The following is an 18,021-nucleotide window of genomic DNA, read 5'->3' as shown; positions in this document are numbered from 1 at the left end:
CCCTTGTGGGACATCCTCGAGCACACCAAGGTACACTTATCAGGACTTGCAGAAGGAGAGAAGTTGGAAAGAGCAATCATACTCAAAACCTTCCTAGTTTTAATAAAACACATGTACCTAGACTTTCAAGAAACATGTAGAGTCCATGCAGAGCAAGTTCAAGGACAGCTGCACAGAGATGCAGAGTAATCAAACCATTGCACATCAGAAACAGAGAATCTGAGTGCACTCAGAGAGGTTAACAGCTGCTTCTCTTCAGAAATGGTGGGGTTCGGAAAGCAATGGAATGGCGTATTGAAAGTCTGGTGTGGGGGAGCCTCCCTTAACTAAGAAGAGTGTTCATCTCACATAACTGTCAAATTTCAAAACTGAAAGTGAATTCAGCACATTCACAGATATATACAAGCTGAGAGATGAACTGCTAATAGACCTGCCTTGCAAGAAATGCTAATCCAGGGTGGAATAAACTGGCTCTAGATGGTAACTTGAAGCTATAGGAAGGAATGAAGCAACAGCACAGATGTCAGGTTGGGTCACTGGTGTACTGATAGGGACATGCTCACTGCATCTTGTTTTTCCTATTCATGTTATTCTTTCACAACCCTTTTTATTTATATGAGGACAGTGCTGATGTTTCTGTATCTTTTAGTTTTTACTCAGTGTAACTAAAAGCTTTTTTCAATTCTGTTGTTCTATTTAAAGAACCAAAATTTTGGCATCATTGATTCTATTGTTTTTCTACCCTCTATTTTATTTACCTATATGGTAATCCTTATTTCCTTTCTTCTGTGTGGTCTTCCTTTTACAGTTTCTGGAAGTATAAAGTTAAATTTCTAACTTGAGATGTTTGTTGTAAAAGGTAAAAGTTTATTGCATATTGTTGTCTTCAAATCAGTTGCTCAGATTACCAGATACAAGCATGCAAAATTGGTCAAAATATAAAAACATTTTAATCATTAAGTGTTCCTTTCAATAAACCAAGAGACATCAGCAGTACAGTTATCCCAGCTATCCTACACACACACACACACACACACATTTTGCCTGCCTTCTTTCTTTTTCTTTTTTCCCTCATCGCAGTTAATTCGTCCTTTGAGCAATTTTTTCCCTCTCATATTCTGTATTGTACATTGTGGATTTTATTTACTCTTTCAGGTTCTTACACTATGGAGACACTATGATGTTTATACCACCTTGTCTAGTGAAACTCTGTATTGTCTCTAATGTTTTTTTTCATAATTTTTTTATTCTCTTTAATGGTTTGAACAATTTTCCATTCTTACATCTGGTGATCTGAGCAACATCACTGAAGATAGCAATATGTAATATAACAACCACTGTTCATACCTATCATTTTGTTTTGAAACCCTGTATCACTTCTAATGTTCCCACTTTGTTTTGTTTATGTGTGTGATGTCGGCATTTTGCTATTGTTCTTTTTCTTACTATTCTTTTTAAAATAAAAAATAAAATAAAATAAAATAAAATAAAAGGTAAAAGTTTAAACAGGTCAAATTCCCTCTGAGTACAGTTTTCACTGCACAGCACAGTTGGTCGTTGTATTTTTTTTCCGTTCATTTCAAAGCATCTTCCTTCTCCCGTTTAAGTTCTTCTTTGACCCAGCGATTGGCTAAGAGTGCTGTTTACTTCACCCATATTTGTGAATTCAGGTTTCTCTCTGTTTGAATTTCTAGTTTCTTTCCATTATGACTGAGAAGACACTTTGCGCGTTTTCAATTGCTTAAAAATTGCTGAGCCTCGTTTGTGGCCTGACACGGAGACAGTGCTCCACATGCCCTGGAGAGGAGTCGGGGCCCTGCTGTGGCGGTGGAGTGCTTTGCCAGTGTGGGTTGTCCCCGGTTGGTGTAGTGTTCTTGAGGTCTTCTATTTCCTTCTGAACTCACATCTAGTTCGATTATTTCATTTCTTAAGGTTAACAAGAGTCTCTTCTTGAAGTCTCCAGCTGTTACTGTAGAACTGAGATGACCTCTCTCGTTTCTGGGCATGTTGAGGGACATAGTCTGAGGGCCTGAAGCTGGGTGTGTCTGGCTATGGAGGTGCTCAACGTTCTGGACCCACTGACTCTTGTCACTGTGATGTCCTCCAGCCCTTCAGCCCCATGTGGCCTCCTCCTGAACCTCAGGGTCTTACTGCACGTGTTTTATTTCTGGAAACGCTCTCAGAGTGCCTCTGGTGAGTCCACGCTCATGAGGCGGCCATGCGGGGCCCTTGCGCTCCACTTCAGTGCGTGGTGGCTTTCCTTGCTCGGTCTGTCATCACTTTCTTCCTGCCTCAGAGCTCCTTTCGGCGCTTTGCTTGGCCCAGGTCCCGTTGTCAGCTTGTTCTCTCTGTGGCTCCTGCTGAGAAAGCCGGGGTTCCCGCCTCGTCCCTGTGACAGATGCGCAGGTGCAGGCCCAGCGTGGTGCTTACCTCCTTCCTCCAGGAGACAAAGGTACAATCTGCTGTCTCCAGGCCTCCAACCTTTCTGCCAGGACGTCCTCTGCTGGTCTTCTCTAAGGCACTGTCTCCTTGTCCCCTCTGACTGTTCTTCAGTTGTTCTCTGTCCTGGATTGCAGCCCAAGCTGTGGCTTCCTGAAGTGTCCTCCATTGTGGTTAACGTCCTCTGACAATCTAAAGTACTTGTCTAGTTTACACTGAGAATCTTCTCCACTTGGCTCACTCTCCTCTTCCTAGAATTGGAAGCATTTTCCCGCCACGTCCCGTACTTTACCCCTCCCTCCTCCATGCTTAGATTGATCTTTCCTTGCCTCCCGCCCTCCACCAGTCCTTCTGGTTCTGTTTAATGGGCTGTTAAACTCGCCTGCTCTGTTCTGACTTCACCTACTGTGTTCTTCATTTCTCAAATTTATGTTTGATTCTTGATTATAGAATCCAAGTTGCCACTGAAATTCTCCATATTTTCTCCTACTTTTTCTGAGAAAGTAAAACTCACAGTTACCTAAGCGCAGCCTCAAGTCAGACGTTGAGGTCTCCTGTAGCCCTGTTTCTGTTGCTTGCTATTCTCTCGCTTGTGTGCCGGCCGCTCTTAGTCCACCTAGTAACACTGACTGAATGGAAGAGGCCATGGGTGAAAAATGCAAAGATCACTTGAGTCTTTGCTGGTGTTGCCTGGCTGCAGAGAGGATAAACTGCTAATTCTGGCACAGCCCTGTGCCATGGGAGGGTCACCCAAGTGGAGCTTGAGCTGATTTAGGTTGTGCTATGCCCTTCCCCGAGGGCGCAGGCCTCCACTGATGTTCAGACTTTCCAATTGAAAGCCTGGGTGCTTTACCAGAGTCTCCCCTCTGCTCAGGTCCTGAGCTCTGACTTCTTCTGTTCCATTCTGAGGAAATGAAAAGCTCTGCTCAGCCCCTGGACCTCTGGCTGTGACCTGGCTCCAGGAGGAAGTCCACATGCAGGAGGCCACAGGCTCTGTTCTCGGTCCTTCCCTGCAGTGCCTTTGGTCTCTGTGGGCTCCACTGCCCTGTGCCTGCTGCCTGCCCAAGGGGTTTCTCTGTTAGCCCGGCTGGTCGTTCCCTGACAGGCAGCCAGGCTGAGCAAGCCAGCTCCCCACCTGTGGAGCTCAACTTGGCGGAGCACCTCACACTGTTCAAGGAAAGGTCGGCCCCAAATAGTCATTTTCAGAACCCAAACTTACTCCTCAATAATTTCTTTACCAAGAAAGTGCATTCATTTCCAGATATTTCTGTCAGGATCTCCTGTGTGTTGGGCAGCATTTTTGGTGCCTGGAGATAGTGTGGTGGCAGGAAGAGCCCGCGTCCGGCTCCCGGGACGTCCCCATTGCCTGGGGAAAGGGAAGGCGGGTGAGAGCAGGGACCAGCAAAGACCCGCAGTCAGCAGAGCTCAGAGCCGCAGAGGAGAAGGCTGGTGATAGGGCAATGCGTGTTCCTGTACCACGTGGGACAAATCCATACCCAAAGCAGGCAGGGCTCAATTTCTCCTCAACCTGCAGCCTGTAGGTCTCACCTCCCCCAAGAAAGCCTGTGTGGGCCCCAGGGACAGCGTGGGAGGCCTCCTTGCCTGGCATCTCTCCTCCCTCCAGTGGCTCTTGAGTCCTCTGCAGGGCTGGGGACAGGTGAGGGACGTGGGGCAGCAGAGTTGGGCCTCACTGAGTCTGGGGCTGGCGTCTCTGTGACTGGTGCTCCAGCTGCGGCTTCTGCTCCTGCCTTGCCAGCCAGGACCTGCTTTAGGGGTCAGTGCCACGGCAGAATGAGGCTGCGCTCCTGCAGTCACTGCACTTTCAAAAGACTGGGGGGGCCACTACTGCCTCTCACAACCACGCAGTTTGTGCCAGAGTGTGGCAGCCGTCCGCAGGGTCTTCTTGTAGCTCACTGAGACAGCCCTGTGGGATGAGGGCTGACCCCAGTGTCACCACCACCTTTAGGACAAGGTACAGGTTTCAGCTCTGCCAGGTTCAGGCTGACAGGGGAAGTCCACTTAACAACTCACAATACACATCTCATTCTGTAATGGCAGAGGCGTGTGTGCTTCATGTATAAACGTGAAACCATGATCAACAAGACCGTTGGGAAGAAGGTGTTCGTGGTCCTAGAGACATCAGCAAGTCCATCCATGGGGTGGGAAGTCCATGGACTTCATCTCTGCCACATGGTGGGCAAAATTTAACAGAGACACAGTGAGAGGCCCCCATCCCAGAGCCAGGATCAGGAGGCGAAGAGGGCAGAGTGAACAGGAGGTGGCCTGTGGTGGGCGAGGCTCCAGCCCACATGATGCGTCTCATGGTCACAGGCTGGGATGGTGGGCATAGATGCTGGTCCACTGACACCCCAGCCATGAGCACTCCCAGACGCAGATGGGCCCAGGTCACCCTTTTCCTGCTCCTGGACAGACCCAGCAGGAGATTCACGAGCCAGACACACTGAAAACAAACATCCCTGATGACAGCAGGGCCGGGTCAGCAACAAGGAAGGAGAGGCCGGGGACACGGGGACAGGGAGAGGATAAAAGCCCAGAGCCCAGCACCTCACACAGCACTCACACTCACTCACTCACTCACTCACTCACACCTCCCCAGCCCGACCCCGCCATGGCCGCCTCCACCATGTCCGTCTGCTCCAGTGCTTGCACCGAGCCCTGGCAGGTGGACGACTGCCCAGAGAGCTGCTGCGAGCCCCCCTGCTGTGAGCCCAGCTGCTGCCAGCCCAGCTGCTGCCAGCCCAGCTGCTGCACCTCAGCCCCCTGCCTGAGCCTCATCTGCACCCCATGCTGCCAGTCAGGCTGCACCAGCTCCTGCACGCCCACATGCTGCCAGCAGTCCAGCTGCCAGCCGGCTTGCTGCTCCTCCTCCTGCCAGCCGTCCTGCTGTGTGCCCGCCTGCTGCACACCTGTCTGCTGCACACCTGTCTGCTGCAAGCCTGTCTGCTGCAAGCCTGTCTGCTGCACACCCACGTGCTCAGGCACCTCCTCCTCTTGCTGCCAGCAGTCCAGTTGCCAGCCAGCTTGCTGCTCCTCGTCCTGCCAGCCAATCTGCTGTGTGCCCATCTGCTGCAAGCCTGTCTGCTCAGGCACCTCCTCTTCCTGCTGCCAGCAGTCTAGCTGCCAGCCTGCTTGCTGTTCCTGCACCCCCTGCCAACCATCCTGCTGCATACCTGTTTGCTGCACGCCCTCCTGCTCCTCCGTGTCCCTGCTCTGCCACCCCGTGTGCAGACCCACCTGCTGTGTGCCCGCCTCCTCCTGCTGCACCTCCTCCTGCCAGCCCAGCTGCTGCCAACCATCCTCCTCCGTGTCCCTGCTCTGCCGCCCCACCTGCCCCCGCCCGGCCTGCTGTGCCCTCTCTTTGGGCCAGAAGTCCTGCTGCTGACTGTCCTCATCCCCCAGGGCCAGCAGGCTCAGGTCACCCAATGCCAGAGCCCTCACTGCACCCCTCAGCCTGGTCCTGACCTGCATTAGCAGATCCCCTTCCCCTGAGGACAGGGCCTCCCCACCCTATCCACTGTGCTGCCCTGACCCCTCCCTCCGGGTCCGCTGCTGAAACCTGCCCTGAACCTCCCCCTGTCAGCTCCTCACAGTGTCAATAAACTTCACATCACCCGATTCTCCTCCTCTCGCGTTCATGGGGACACATGGTCTGGGCAGACCCAGGTCTCCCCTGGGCATGGATATTCCTAGGAGCTAGGGACTTAGCTGAGAAGTCACAGGGGACAGTGGCTCACTCTCCTGGGGTCACTGGGTCAGAGTCAGGACCATGCTCAAGACAGAGCACCACAGAGCAGAGGGGCCCTGGAGCCTCAGGCCCTGGGCAGAGGAGAGACCTCGTCACTCAGGACCGGGCGGGTGCTGCCTGGCAGTGGGGTGAGCCTGGCCCTGGGGACCTTTGGTCTGCACGTAACATCTCCTCCATGCAGCCTGAGAACAAACTGCCAGGCAGCTCAACAGCACCCAGAGCCCAGCCTGGCAATGAACATCGTTCGAGAGTCAGGAGGCACACAAAGGGGGGGACAGTGTCACCTGTGTCGGGGATGAGCCTCCGGAGGGACCTGCCAGTCTCCCAGGTCGGGGAATCGGTGACAAAAACTCGGAGTCTTCACCGGCTACACAGTGTTCACAGCAGGAAAGACTGGGCATATTCATCAAGGATGAGGAGGAAAAGGACACACAGGACATGTAGGGGGGAAACCTACGACCTCTGAGGTGAAAATCACAGGAATGATTAACAGCAAATACACCATGCTACAGAAATCAGGTGCACCAGCGACCTCACAAGGGACACATCTTCAAAGGAAGCACAAGAAGGAGCAAGAAATAGCACGCTAGTGAGCTGGGGGATGCAGGTCCCGCCCACCTGTGTAGCTGGACGGCCAACAAGCAGGGAGACAAGGCACAGTTGAAGGCTGGGAAATCCCAACCTGTTCTGCAAGAAGAGCACTTTACAGGTAACGGAGACAGGAGAAAAGTTTAAAGGGGACCAGTAAGACTACGTTCATCCCAAATCAGGCACAAGGCGTGAAAGGATACACCCTAAGAGAAATCAGGGAAGCGGCAAGCAGTGACACTGTGACAGCCGGCGAGAGCAACACTCGTTCTGCAGAAGAAATCAGTGAACATCTGCATCTGCGGAAGATCGGGAAGACACGGCTAGGGACGGCGGATGGCAGGGTGGGCGCGGCCATGACGCACTGTCTGTGCAGGGGCTGGGCAGTGAGAGGACTTGGGAGACGCAAAAACCAAAGTCACCGCAGAGAGCCCAGGCCCCCTCACGTCCTGCACCCGCTCTTAACAGACTTCACTTTCAGAGCAAGTTCAGTTCACAGTGACACGCAGGGGAGGCCCCTCTCCACCAGCCCAGGCCCCATCGCCATCCTGCCCAGGGTGGACACTTTCACACACCAACAGCCCCTGCTGCCATCACCCGGCCCCAGCTGCAGGGCACTCACTCAGGGCTGCGTTCTGTGGCTGTGGACCTGACCGCGTCCACCATCAGCTCCCTGCACGCTCCTCTGCCGGCCCTCAAGGCCCTCTGGGCTCTGTCAGTGCTCCCTGTTCCCAGCCCCAGCCATTCCTGACTTTAGTGTCTCAGAATTGCCCCTTTCCCAATGCCACACCCTGGGAGTCCCACAGCACACAGCCGTGGAGGACCAGCCGCTCTCCTGCCTCCTGGGCACTGAGCTCCCCTGGGACGTTTAATGCCGTGATAACTCTTTCTACACTCAGTAACAGTGCTTCACCTGCATTCCGGTACTGCTACCGTCTGTCCACTCACCCGCTGAAGGGCTCTTGCTGCTTCCCAACTCGTAGCAATTGTGAATAAAGCTGCTATCTACATCCATGGTGGATTTCTGTGTAGACATGAATTTTCAGCTCCTTTGGGTAAATAGCAAGACTTCTACTGCTGGGTCAGAACAGCATGTTCTGTTTGTAAGGAACCACAAACCACCTTCCAAAGTGGCTGCACTGCTCTGCATTTCCACCAGTGATGAAGGAGGGCTCCTGGTGCTCCACAGCCTGGACACGTCTGATATGGGCCCTTCAACAGTGTGCGGTGGGGTCTGCGCATTAGTGTAACTTTCAATTTCTCAGTGATGTGTGAGTTGAGTGTCTGTTCATAGGCTGTTTGCCATCAGTGCGTCTTCTTTGGCGAGCTGTCTGTTCACTTCTTGTGCCCTTTTCTTAGCTAGGGTGTTTGTTGTTGTCTTGAGTTTTAAGATCTCTTTGCATATTTTGGCTATCGGCACTCATCAGACGTATTGTATCAAGACTCTCCCAGTCTGTGCATCTCTTCTCACCTCCTCCACATCCTATATCAGTTTTAAATCATTCTAATAAAAAAGCCTTTAGGTCTAGATTGCCCACAGATGAGCTCTGCCAAAACACTGAAAGAAGAGATACGTGACACTTCTACACAATCTCTTCCAGAAAACAGAAGACAGAGCACATGGCCACTCACTCTAAGGGGTCAGCCACACTTTGATGTCCAGGACCAAGACACTACATGGACAAAAATGACAGATCAATGTCCCTAATAAATGTAGACAACAAAATCCACAACAAAATATTACAAACCGAATGCACTAACCGTCAAAAGGGTGAGACAGGTTGGGTTCACCTCAGGAATATAAGACTATAACAGTAATAAAAACCCAACTGACCTGCTTATCATCAACATGGTTCACGATGTTAAGAGACTGAAGGAGAAACCAGCACAATTACATCCACGGATACACAGGAAAATTCGTGAAGTTTTGGATTTTACAAATGCTCTCTATGAACTAGAAATAGGTGGGGGCTCACTTTCTAGCCTGGTATAAGGTCTCCAGGGAGACAGCCCGCTTCACCATCAGGGGTCCAGCACCAAATGATTTCCCTTGTGGCCAGCAGAGAGGCTGGCATCTGCCGCAGCAGTCCTGTGTCACCACACTACACAGTCTGCCAGGTGAGAGCAGGGGAGACAAACGCAGGCGCACGTTTCAGAGAAGAGACAGCATGATCTCTGCTCTCTCTGAGCACATTTAATGCACTGTTCCTCATAGAGGACAGGCTTGTTCACTCAGAAACCCCTGGAATCAGCAGGAAGTCTCCTGGGACTGTAAGGTCCTGCAGTCAGGCTGAGGGATGCCAGCTCAAAATAACCAAAGCAGCAAAACCTGGCTGTGTGCTACACACTGAAATACACAATGAGAATTCAACAATACTGTTTCACAGGATGATTTACACTAGAGTGAAAAGACAATTTGGCTATCTGTCTAACAGTATGTAGCTCAGGAAAACACAGTGAAAGAAGTCAAATGAGACTTCAGTAGAGACTCCTGCCACGCCCTGCTGGTAATGCTGCTGCCATATTCGGCTCCTCCCGATCCATCGTAGGTTCCATGCTGCCCCAGTTAAAACTGCAGCAGAGTTTTTATTCTGTTGGGGTTGAGGGGGCTGAAGGAGTGTTTCTGTGTGTGAGGTCCCCAAAGAAGGCAGGCAGAGACAGACAGCAGCAGCAACAGCAGGCAGCAGGGAGCAGAGCAGAGCAAGAGAAGCTGCATCTTTACTGTTTAATTGTTGTACATGTTGTTATCACATATTTACATTCTTGCATGCTGGCTTTACTGGCACATGCGTGTTTGTCTAATGCCGAGCCATGGTTACATAAGCATATCCTGCTCTGCACATGCACTCAACAGTGGGTTCATGTCCTTAATGGGTCCTCAGATACCCTGAGCTTTGACGTAGTCTGCTGTGGCTCCCCACTTGTTGATATCAACAAGCTGGTCCCAGAATGTCCTTCCTGAAGCAAATGAATTAAAAAGAAATTGTAAAAGAGTCAAACATGAGGGCTCAACTTCCTGATTTCAAGGTTTCCTAGAAATCCACAGGAATCAAGGCAACTTAGTGTTGGCAAAAATAGGGACAAAAATCCATAAGAGAAAAGAGAGACACAGACTCAGAGAAGGCTGCTGACCACTGAGCAAAGGACAGAGGAAACTCAATGAGAAAGGGGCGTATTTGAGACAACTGGACATCCATGAAGAAAAGAAAGCTGAACTTCAACTGTCTCGAATTCGTGTAAAATTAAATCATAACTGGTCATAGACCTAAAAGTAAATTTGTAAATGTTTGTTTGAGAAAACAGAGGGCAATCTCTGCGTGTGATCTCATGTTAGGCATGTTAGGCAGAGTTCTAGAATTGATACCAAAGCCTGATGTATAAAAGACAATAGTTGACAAATGGGATTTCATCAGTATTAAACTTTTTTGTCTTTAAAATGTGCTGTTGTGGGAATGAGAAGACAAAGCATAGACAAGTAGAAAATATTTGCAAATCTGACCGAAGCACGCGTACCCAAAAGATACAGAGAACTTTTAAAAGCAGGCCGAAACAGGAAGAAAAGCATTGCCAATAAAATGTGTGGACGGCAAGTCTGCGGGCAGGAAGGAGCTTGGCATCGTCAGTCACCAGAGAAACCCAGTCAGGACCTGCACGCCGTGTGTCGCAGGACCCTGACTCCACCCCGCCAGGGAAACATGGATGCCGTGACACTCTGGACAACGGCTTGGGGACAAGCAGGGTAAACACGACAAACGGCTCATTAGTCCTCAGCGCGATGCAACCTAAAATTACAGCAGATGCAAAACTAAAACAACATCAGCACCGAGTGCCAGCAGGACCAGGCCCTCGAGCTCTCTACGCGGCTGTCGTGGGGCGAGCGGTGCTGCCGCTTTGCCAGCCACGTGGCTGTTTCTCACGCGGTCGCAGAGCCACTGACCAACGACCCAGCAAGGCCGCTCCTGGGCGTTGACTCCAGGAAGTGGAAACTCAGCAACCTGCAAAACAGTGCGCACAAACAACGTCACAGCAGACCCGCTCCTGACCCTCACAAACAGGACGATGAGAGCGCCCTCTGCCCCTCATGGAGACACGGACTGTGGGCATCCCACACTGGAATCCTCCCGAGCCACACAGAAACAAACAACCTGATGTGTGTGGCATCTTGGATGACTCCTGTGGGCTTTTTGCCAAGTGAACAAAGCCGGGTCCAAAAGACAAGGTGTGGTCCCATCCCAGTGGGAACCTGCCAACTGAAGGCCCAGGGCCGTGATTTCTCAGAGAGACGCAGCTGAGGGAGGACCGCTCACAGAATGTCACACAGGGAATTTGCTTGTCTCACATGAGGGGATCCTTGAGGGGTGGAGGCCCTGGGGCTGCAGTGGTTGTAACAGAACTCTGCACATTTGAATCTCAGAGCCATACCCCGCCAAGAGTGCACTGGGGGCCACTCTATGACTAGTTCCCGGAAGGTCAAGTTCAGCAGCTCGGCTTGCTTCTCCTGAAGAAGCTAAGAGCCTTTGCCTGACTTTTGCTGCCTTTTGTGCTCTTCCTTGTTTTTGTCTCTTCTGCTTCCCCTGGGATTAGATTTCCGTTTTGCTGGAGGCTTTCAGGGTTTTAACTCTGCTGTTAGATACATCAGCTTTGGTCCAGTTTGCCCAGATGTGGCTGAAATTTCCAGTCCTGAGGTCCACATTTCCCTTGGACTCTGGGGAGCCTTCTTCTTGCCCCTTTTGCCACTTGGTCTGGAAAGCCTGTCTTCCTGGGGGATCTGTCTCTCCAAGTTTCCGTCACGGGCCACCTCCGCCATGGCGCGTGGGTCTGGTGCCACTGCCTGGTCCCCCGGCCACCTTGGTGCTTCTCTGTCACCTGCCACATGCTGTGCAGCAGCTCCATGGCCGGCACAGTCTGCGCTCCGCCCCTCACCTCCTGGGCAGCAACTGCAGGCTGACAGGGTCCTCCATCCCCAAGATGTCTGCCTGGAGGACAGACAGATCAGGGCATCAGCCAGCCCTGGGCCACCACCACGACGTCCACAGGCTGAGCCGCCTTCGCATAAACCACGGTGAGCGAGGGCACCAGGACTCAGTTCAAAACACCAACAAGGAAGGGACAGGAGCAAGGAGAGGAACTGCAACTAGGAAAGGGAAGGCCGCTGAAGCTCAAGGAGGAACAACACACAGCCTGGCCTGGTATAAAAGCTGGGGCCCAGAGCACCTCACACACTCACTCACACACACAACTCTCACTCACTCACACCTCCCCAGTCCAACCCCGCCATGGCCGCCTCCACCATGTCCGTCTGCTCCAGCGCTTGCACCGAGCCCTGGCAGGTGGACGACTGCCCAGAGAGCTGCTGCGAGCCCTCCTGCTGTGAGCCCAGCTGCTGCCAGCCCAGCTGCTGCACCTCAGCCCCCTGCCTGAGCCTCATCTGCCCCCCATGCTGCCAGTCAGGCTGCACCAGCTCCTGCACGCCCACATGCTGCCAGCAGTCCAGCTGCCAGCCGGCTTGCTGCTCCTCCTCCTGCCAGCCATCCTGCTGCGTGCCCGCCTGCTGCACACCTGTCTGCTGCACACCTGTCTGCTGCAAACCTGTCTGCTGCACTCCTGTCTGCTGCACATCCGCCTGCTCAGGCACCTCCTCCTCTTGGTGCCAGCAGTCTAGCTGCCAACCAGCTTGTTGCTCTTGTTCTCCCTGCCAGTCATCCTGCTGCACACCTGCCTGCTGCAAGCCTGTCTGCTGCAAGCCTATCTGCTGCACACCTGTGTGCTGTAAGCCTGTCTGCTGCACACCTGTCTGCTGCAAGCCTGTCTGCTGCACACCTGTGTGCTCAGGTGCCTCCTCCTCCTGCTGCCAGCCAGCTTGCTGCTCGTGCTCCCCCTGCCAGCCATCCTGCTGCGTGCCTATCTGCTGCAAGCCTGTCTGCTGCACACCCTCCTGCTCTTCCTTGTCCCTGCTCTGCCGCCCCGTGTGCAGACCTGCCTGCTGTGTGCCCTCCTCCTCCTGTTGTACCTCCTCCTGTGAGCCCAGCTGCTGCCGCCCATCCTCCTGCATGTCCCTGCTCTGCCGCCCCACCTGCCCCCGCCCGGCCTGCTGTGGCCTCTCCTTGGGCCAGAAGTCCTGCTGCTGATTGGTCACCCCAAGGCGAGGGCTCTTGCTATACCCTGCAGCCTGGTTCTGACCCGGGTTAGCAGGCTGCCCCTCCCTCTGGAGTCAGGGTCCCCCATGTGTCCACTGTGCTGCCCTGGCCTCTCCCTCCTGCCTCCCAAGAGCCCTGCCTCCCTCAGAGTCACCGGTCCCTTCCTCCAGGTTCTCTGCTGTGTCACTCACCCTGGACCCTACCCCGTTATCACCAGTAGGCTTCAATAAACTTCCTTTCACCTGATTCTCTGCCTCTCATGCTCATGGGGACACAGTCTGAGCCTGTCTGGATCTCCCCCAGCTCTGGACATTTCTAGGAGCATAGAAATTGCAAGAAGCAGTGGCTCACTGGGGTCACTGCTGGGACACAGGGCCTCGCCTTGGAGGGCTGTGCATCTTCACCCGGCTCCAACACACAGATGGACGGGTGGGTGGGGCTTCTCTGCTCCCCACTGTCCACACCCATCTCCCTGCCTCCACTGTCCCGCTCTAAGACAGTCCTGGCCATCACTCAGGGCTTGTTGTTACTGCGTCAGCCTGCAAGCATCACTCCCAGGTCCCATGATGGGGCGGTTGGGGAAAGAGGTATTCCCTGCTGTCCCTACAGTAACATAGCCTGGACACACGGGCTCTCGGGAACTGAAATTTTGGTGACATCCAAGGAGGACAGGCAGCTCCCCTCCCTCAGAACACGGCCACAGTCGTCGATGTAGAGAGTCCAGGCGCAGGCCTGCTGGCCTAGGGATCGACTATGCTCACGCGCACGCGCTCAGCTCTTTCCTATCTGCTTCACGTCTGGGTTTAAGCACTTTGTTCCTTCACCCTCCGTTGTCTTGGGCTGAGAATCCAAGGAGTCTCCTCTGCGGATGGGTGCGACCAAGCTTCCACTGGCAAATACCCAACCTTAGAAAGGGAAGCTCAGTGCTGGGGCTAGCGCTGGGTGGCACAGCGCCTGCCTGGCAAGCCCGAGGTCCTGAGTTCCACTCTCAGTACCGAAAGAAAGAAAGAAAACAAGAAAGAAAGAAATTAAAGGAAGCCCAGAGTTTTGACATTACTGTCGCAATAGGCACTGCGCTCACTTAAAAAAAAAAAAAAAAAAAAAAAAAAAAAACCTGTGGTTAAAATACATAGACCCTAGGACTGGCGCCTTACCCGCTTCTGCGCACGGCTCGGGGCTGGCGAGTCCTTACTCTGTGCAAGCGTCCTCGTCGTCGTCATCGCCACCCCTGAAACCCTGTCCCGGACAGCAGCGAGCCCTCACCCCTGCGGTCCCCCGTCTCCGCCGGTCTGACTGCGCCAGGTCCCCACGCTTAGTTGGCGGGGAACCACCGAACTGTTTTCCACAGCAGCTGAGCCACTTCACAGTGTCCCGGGTTTTCCTGTTGGGGGAGAGTGGTAGCCATCCTAACCCTGAGGGGTCCTTTAGCCGAAAGCAGCCCCTACAGAGGGTCGTCAGCGCCGCCCCTCCCCTCCCCACGGCCTCACCCCCTCACCTGCCCGATGCTCCCGCCCCTCCCCCTTAGCCCTGCCCTCACCACCCCGCTTTCCCCTCGGGGTCAGCCCTACCCTTCTCTCCAGCCTCCCCCCACCCATCAATCAGCCTTACTTCCCTCCTCCCCCGCACCCCGCCCCTCCTCTCTGATCCAGCCCCGCCCCCCCACAAGCCCCACCACCATCCCTCCCTGATCTGGCTCACCTCTCCCATTGGCTCCACCCCTGGGTCAGCCCCACCCCACACCCACGTCCCCGCCCCGCCCAGGTCTTGCCCTCCTGTCCTATCGGCTCCACCCCTTGCCAGTCAGCCCCGCCCAGGCCCCGCCCCTCCCTCAAGCCCCGCCCCCACAGCCCCGCCCCCCTGCTCTCTGCAGAAGAACGAGTACCTGCTGGCGGTGGTGGCGGAGGACAGGGACGCGCTGCTGCTGGGCCTGCGCTACTCACCCACCCGGCTACACTTCCTGTTCCTCCACGAGGACGCGGCCGGCGCCTGGCAGACGCGCGTGTCCTTCCGCAGCCCCGGCCTCATGGACAGCCAGTGGCACACCCTGGTGCTGGCGGTGTCTGAAGGCTCCTTCTCCCTCACCACGGACTGCGGCCTCCCGGTGGACATGTAGGTACAAGTGGGCGGCAGGGCTGCGCCCTCACGGGGCAGCCTGTCCGGGAGGTCCCGGCCTGGAGGTCCCCTCTGTCCACAGGGCCGCTGCAGGCGGGGACCAGGAGCCAGGTAGGGACAGGATGCTTACAGAACAGTCACCTGCAGGCTGCTGCCTCACAGCAGAACTCTCCACACACCCAGGGATCGGGGTTCAACCCCAGATGGGCTTCGCACCAGGCAGCTCCTGTGTCTGCAGTAGCCCAGGACTGAGCTCTCCCTCCCTGAGGCCGGTCTGGCCGTCTCCTCTGACGGGCGCCTGCCTTCCTGCCCATCTCTCCAGGGTTCAGCACCTGCTCGCTCTTACCAATGCCTCGTGGGTCTCCAGGCAGGTGCTCCCTGCTGCTCCAGCCACTGCCCCTCCCCGGTTGGGGACAGGGCAGGTGGCAGCCACCTCCTCGCCATGTGCTTCTGCAGAGGACCCTTGTCCTGGGTGGCATGGCCCCCGCCCACATCTACCTGCAGCTGGGAATGTGCCCCTGCTTGGCCCGGGGTCTTTTAATCGATCTGGACGAGCCCAGACTGGAGCAGGACGGGCCCTTTTGGGAGACAGAGGCAGAGAGGTGGCCACTTGAAAAGGGAGGAGGGGTGGGGGGATGAGGCCGCCACAGGCTGGAAGAGTCAAGGGCAGCCTCCCAGGGGAGCATCTGAGGGTTGTGGCCCACGACACCCCGACCCAGACTCTGGGCTCGAGACCAGGAGAGTAAACTTCTCCGGGTCACACTACCCACGTATCCCCTTTGTTACGGCTCCTTTGGTAAACAAAGCCGGTACAGCCTCGCTTTCCTGTGCCCTAACTCAGAATGGCTGACGTGCCCTTCCCGGCCACCTTGTCCGTGAGAGGGGCGCGGTTCTTCATCGGCAGCCGGAGGAGAGCAAAGGGGCTGTTCACGGTGAGTACAGCCTGTCCCGGCGATGTGTGGGTTAATAGGGCGCTGGCTGTCCCCAAGGGAACCAAGGGATGAAGGTAGAGTGGGTCCCTACTGCAGGACCCTCACACTTGCTGTTCCCTTCCTGTTTGCATGCGGTCCTGCCCCACCACTCTGATAAGATGGGGCCCACACAGCCAGGCATGCTGGCCTGTACCTCTAATCCCAGCACTGCGGGGAGAGAATTACCTCAAATTCAAGGCCAGCCTGGGCTTTATAGTGAGTTCAAGACCAGCCTGAACTTCATAGTGAGATGTTGTCTCAAAATAACCAAGAAAAAAAGGTGTTGTCCAAACCCAGCCTGGACCCTGCTAGTGCCATCTGCTCTGAGTAGCACAACACACCCCTCCCCACAGGCTCTCTCCCTGGGGCGGTGGAACCATGCCCCGTATTCTGTGGACAGATGAGTGGATGGGTGGATAACGGATGAACACATGAAGGGACAGATGGTGGGTGGATACTGGATGGGTGATGGGTGACTGAATACAGTCATGGGTAGATGGATACATAGATTATTAGATAAGTAGGGGGCTGGGTATTTAGCTCCGTGGCACAGCACCTGCTTGGCAAGCACAAGGCCATGAGTTTGATTCCCGGTACCAGAAAAAAAAAATTGGATAAGTAGACAGTCAGGTGGGTGGGCTATCAGGAGGGTGTCTCAGATGGGTGGGTGTACAGAAGGATGGAGTGGTGGATGCATGGATGATGGGTGGATGCCTTGGTGGACAGGCAGATGAGCAGTATAGCCTGGTCATGCTAAGTTGGTCTCCATGGAAAATCCCCCCATGGTTTAACTACCTGAGCACAGTGCCCTTCCAGCACCTCCCTGACACCAGCATACAAATCCATCTCTCCTGGCTCCACGAAGGTCAGACTCTAGCACCCCTATACTCTCCTGTGTTGAGGGTTGGTCAGGCTTTCCAATCTCCCCTGGTGAGTAGATGGTGAGGGATTAAATAAATTAGACAAGCAATGTGAAGTGTTGGGGTCCAGGAAGGTCTGAACTCTCTTAGAGCTAAGACAAAAATTTCTCTGGAATGCCTGTATTGGATTTCAAACAAGTTCGGAGGGTGTGAGGGAAAGTGAAGGGAAAAGCTAATAAAGGTGGGACACTGAGCAGGACCTTGAGAAGTTGAAACAAAGACATTCTTAGGCAGTAAATCTTGCCAATTAGGTGGATTATCTTATCTCTAAGGTGGGCAGTTTATAGCTCTGGAATAGAGAGTAAGCCAGATGTCCTCAGCTATGGTTTACTTTGCCCTCGGAGGTGTCACAGTGTCATGGACCAAAGCATGACTCCACGGTGACCATTGGCATGGAGAGTTACACTTTCTGCATGGCAGCCACCAGGCCTTGGAGCAGGTCCCTGAGGCCCGGGATGGACTCATAATAAATATATAAAGCCAATCAGTTCATTTTAAAGCCTGCTCCAACACCCCTGGGTCCAGATGGGCCAAGCCCACCACCCCTTACTCCACAGCAGGGTGGGCTCTGAGCAAGCTGCTCTCTCTCCACAGGGCCTGGTGAGGCAGCTGGCCCTGCTGCCAGGCTCAGATGCCACCCCGAAGCTGTGCCCCAGCAAGAACCCCCAGCTGGCTGAGCTGTCCATCCCACAGGCGCTCCGGGGGAAGCCGGACGATAATGAGGTGCTGAAATATCCCTACGGTTAGTAGGCAAGGCCGAAGCCCCTTCTCTGCAGCAAACACCAGGGCTGCGGCCCGACACAGCAGCTCCCCCTCAACCTCTCCCTAAACTGGTGGTGGCAGAAGGACAGGTGCCACTAGACAGACCAGCATCATTACCCTTCCCTCCAAGGTCCCCTGCCTGCACACTGTAGCCTTCTACAGAGCTCAAGTGGCCTCCCACACGCAGTACGTAAGCCTTAGCCCAGTCTGGCGGGACTTGTCCTCCACGTACACTTCTGCCTTCCATGGTCCCCACAGCCCAGAGCTCCGCTATGCCCAATGTCTCTGGCTTGGATTTGTGTCATCCCGATGCACAGTCATGCTGG

General features: G+C 54.2%; 3 protein-coding genes across 3 annotated transcripts in view; all 3 read left to right on the top strand.

Annotated features, from left to right (window-relative positions):
- Tspear (thrombospondin-type laminin G domain and EAR repeats) overlaps window positions 1-18,021 on the top strand; it is a 53,394-nt gene that overhangs the window by 19,228 nt on the left and 16,145 nt on the right. Inside the window, exons 4-6 of the mRNA XM_013506099.1 lie at window positions 14,801-15,039; window positions 15,884-15,974; window positions 17,528-17,675. Of these exons, the coding sequence (XP_013361553.1) occupies window positions 14,801-15,039; window positions 15,884-15,974; window positions 17,528-17,675 (478 nt within the window). The remainder of the gene's footprint in view (window positions 1-14,800; window positions 15,040-15,883; window positions 15,975-17,527; window positions 17,676-18,021) is intronic.
- On the top strand, window positions 1,442-10,103 carry LOC102008062 (keratin-associated protein 10-10-like). The gene has a single exon (XM_013505443.1). The coding sequence runs from the start codon at window positions 4,835-4,837 to the stop codon at window positions 5,840-5,842; it is 1,008 nt and encodes a 335-aa protein (XP_013360897.1). The 5' UTR covers window positions 1,442-4,834; the 3' UTR covers window positions 5,843-10,103.
- Window positions 10,528-13,594, top strand: LOC102008598 (keratin-associated protein 10-7-like). Its single transcript, XM_013505446.1, has one exon. It carries the CDS (start codon window positions 12,070-12,072, stop codon window positions 12,919-12,921), a length of 852 nt encoding a protein of 283 aa, XP_013360900.1. The 5' UTR covers window positions 10,528-12,069; the 3' UTR covers window positions 12,922-13,594.

This window comes from Chinchilla lanigera, unplaced genomic scaffold, assembly GCF_000276665.1.
Source record: "Chinchilla lanigera isolate Chin_1 unplaced genomic scaffold, ChiLan1.0 scaffold00006, whole genome shotgun sequence".
Taxonomy (NCBI): Eukaryota; Metazoa; Chordata; class Mammalia; order Rodentia; family Chinchillidae; genus Chinchilla; species Chinchilla lanigera.
This window is presented reverse-complemented; position numbering and strand designations above follow the sequence as displayed.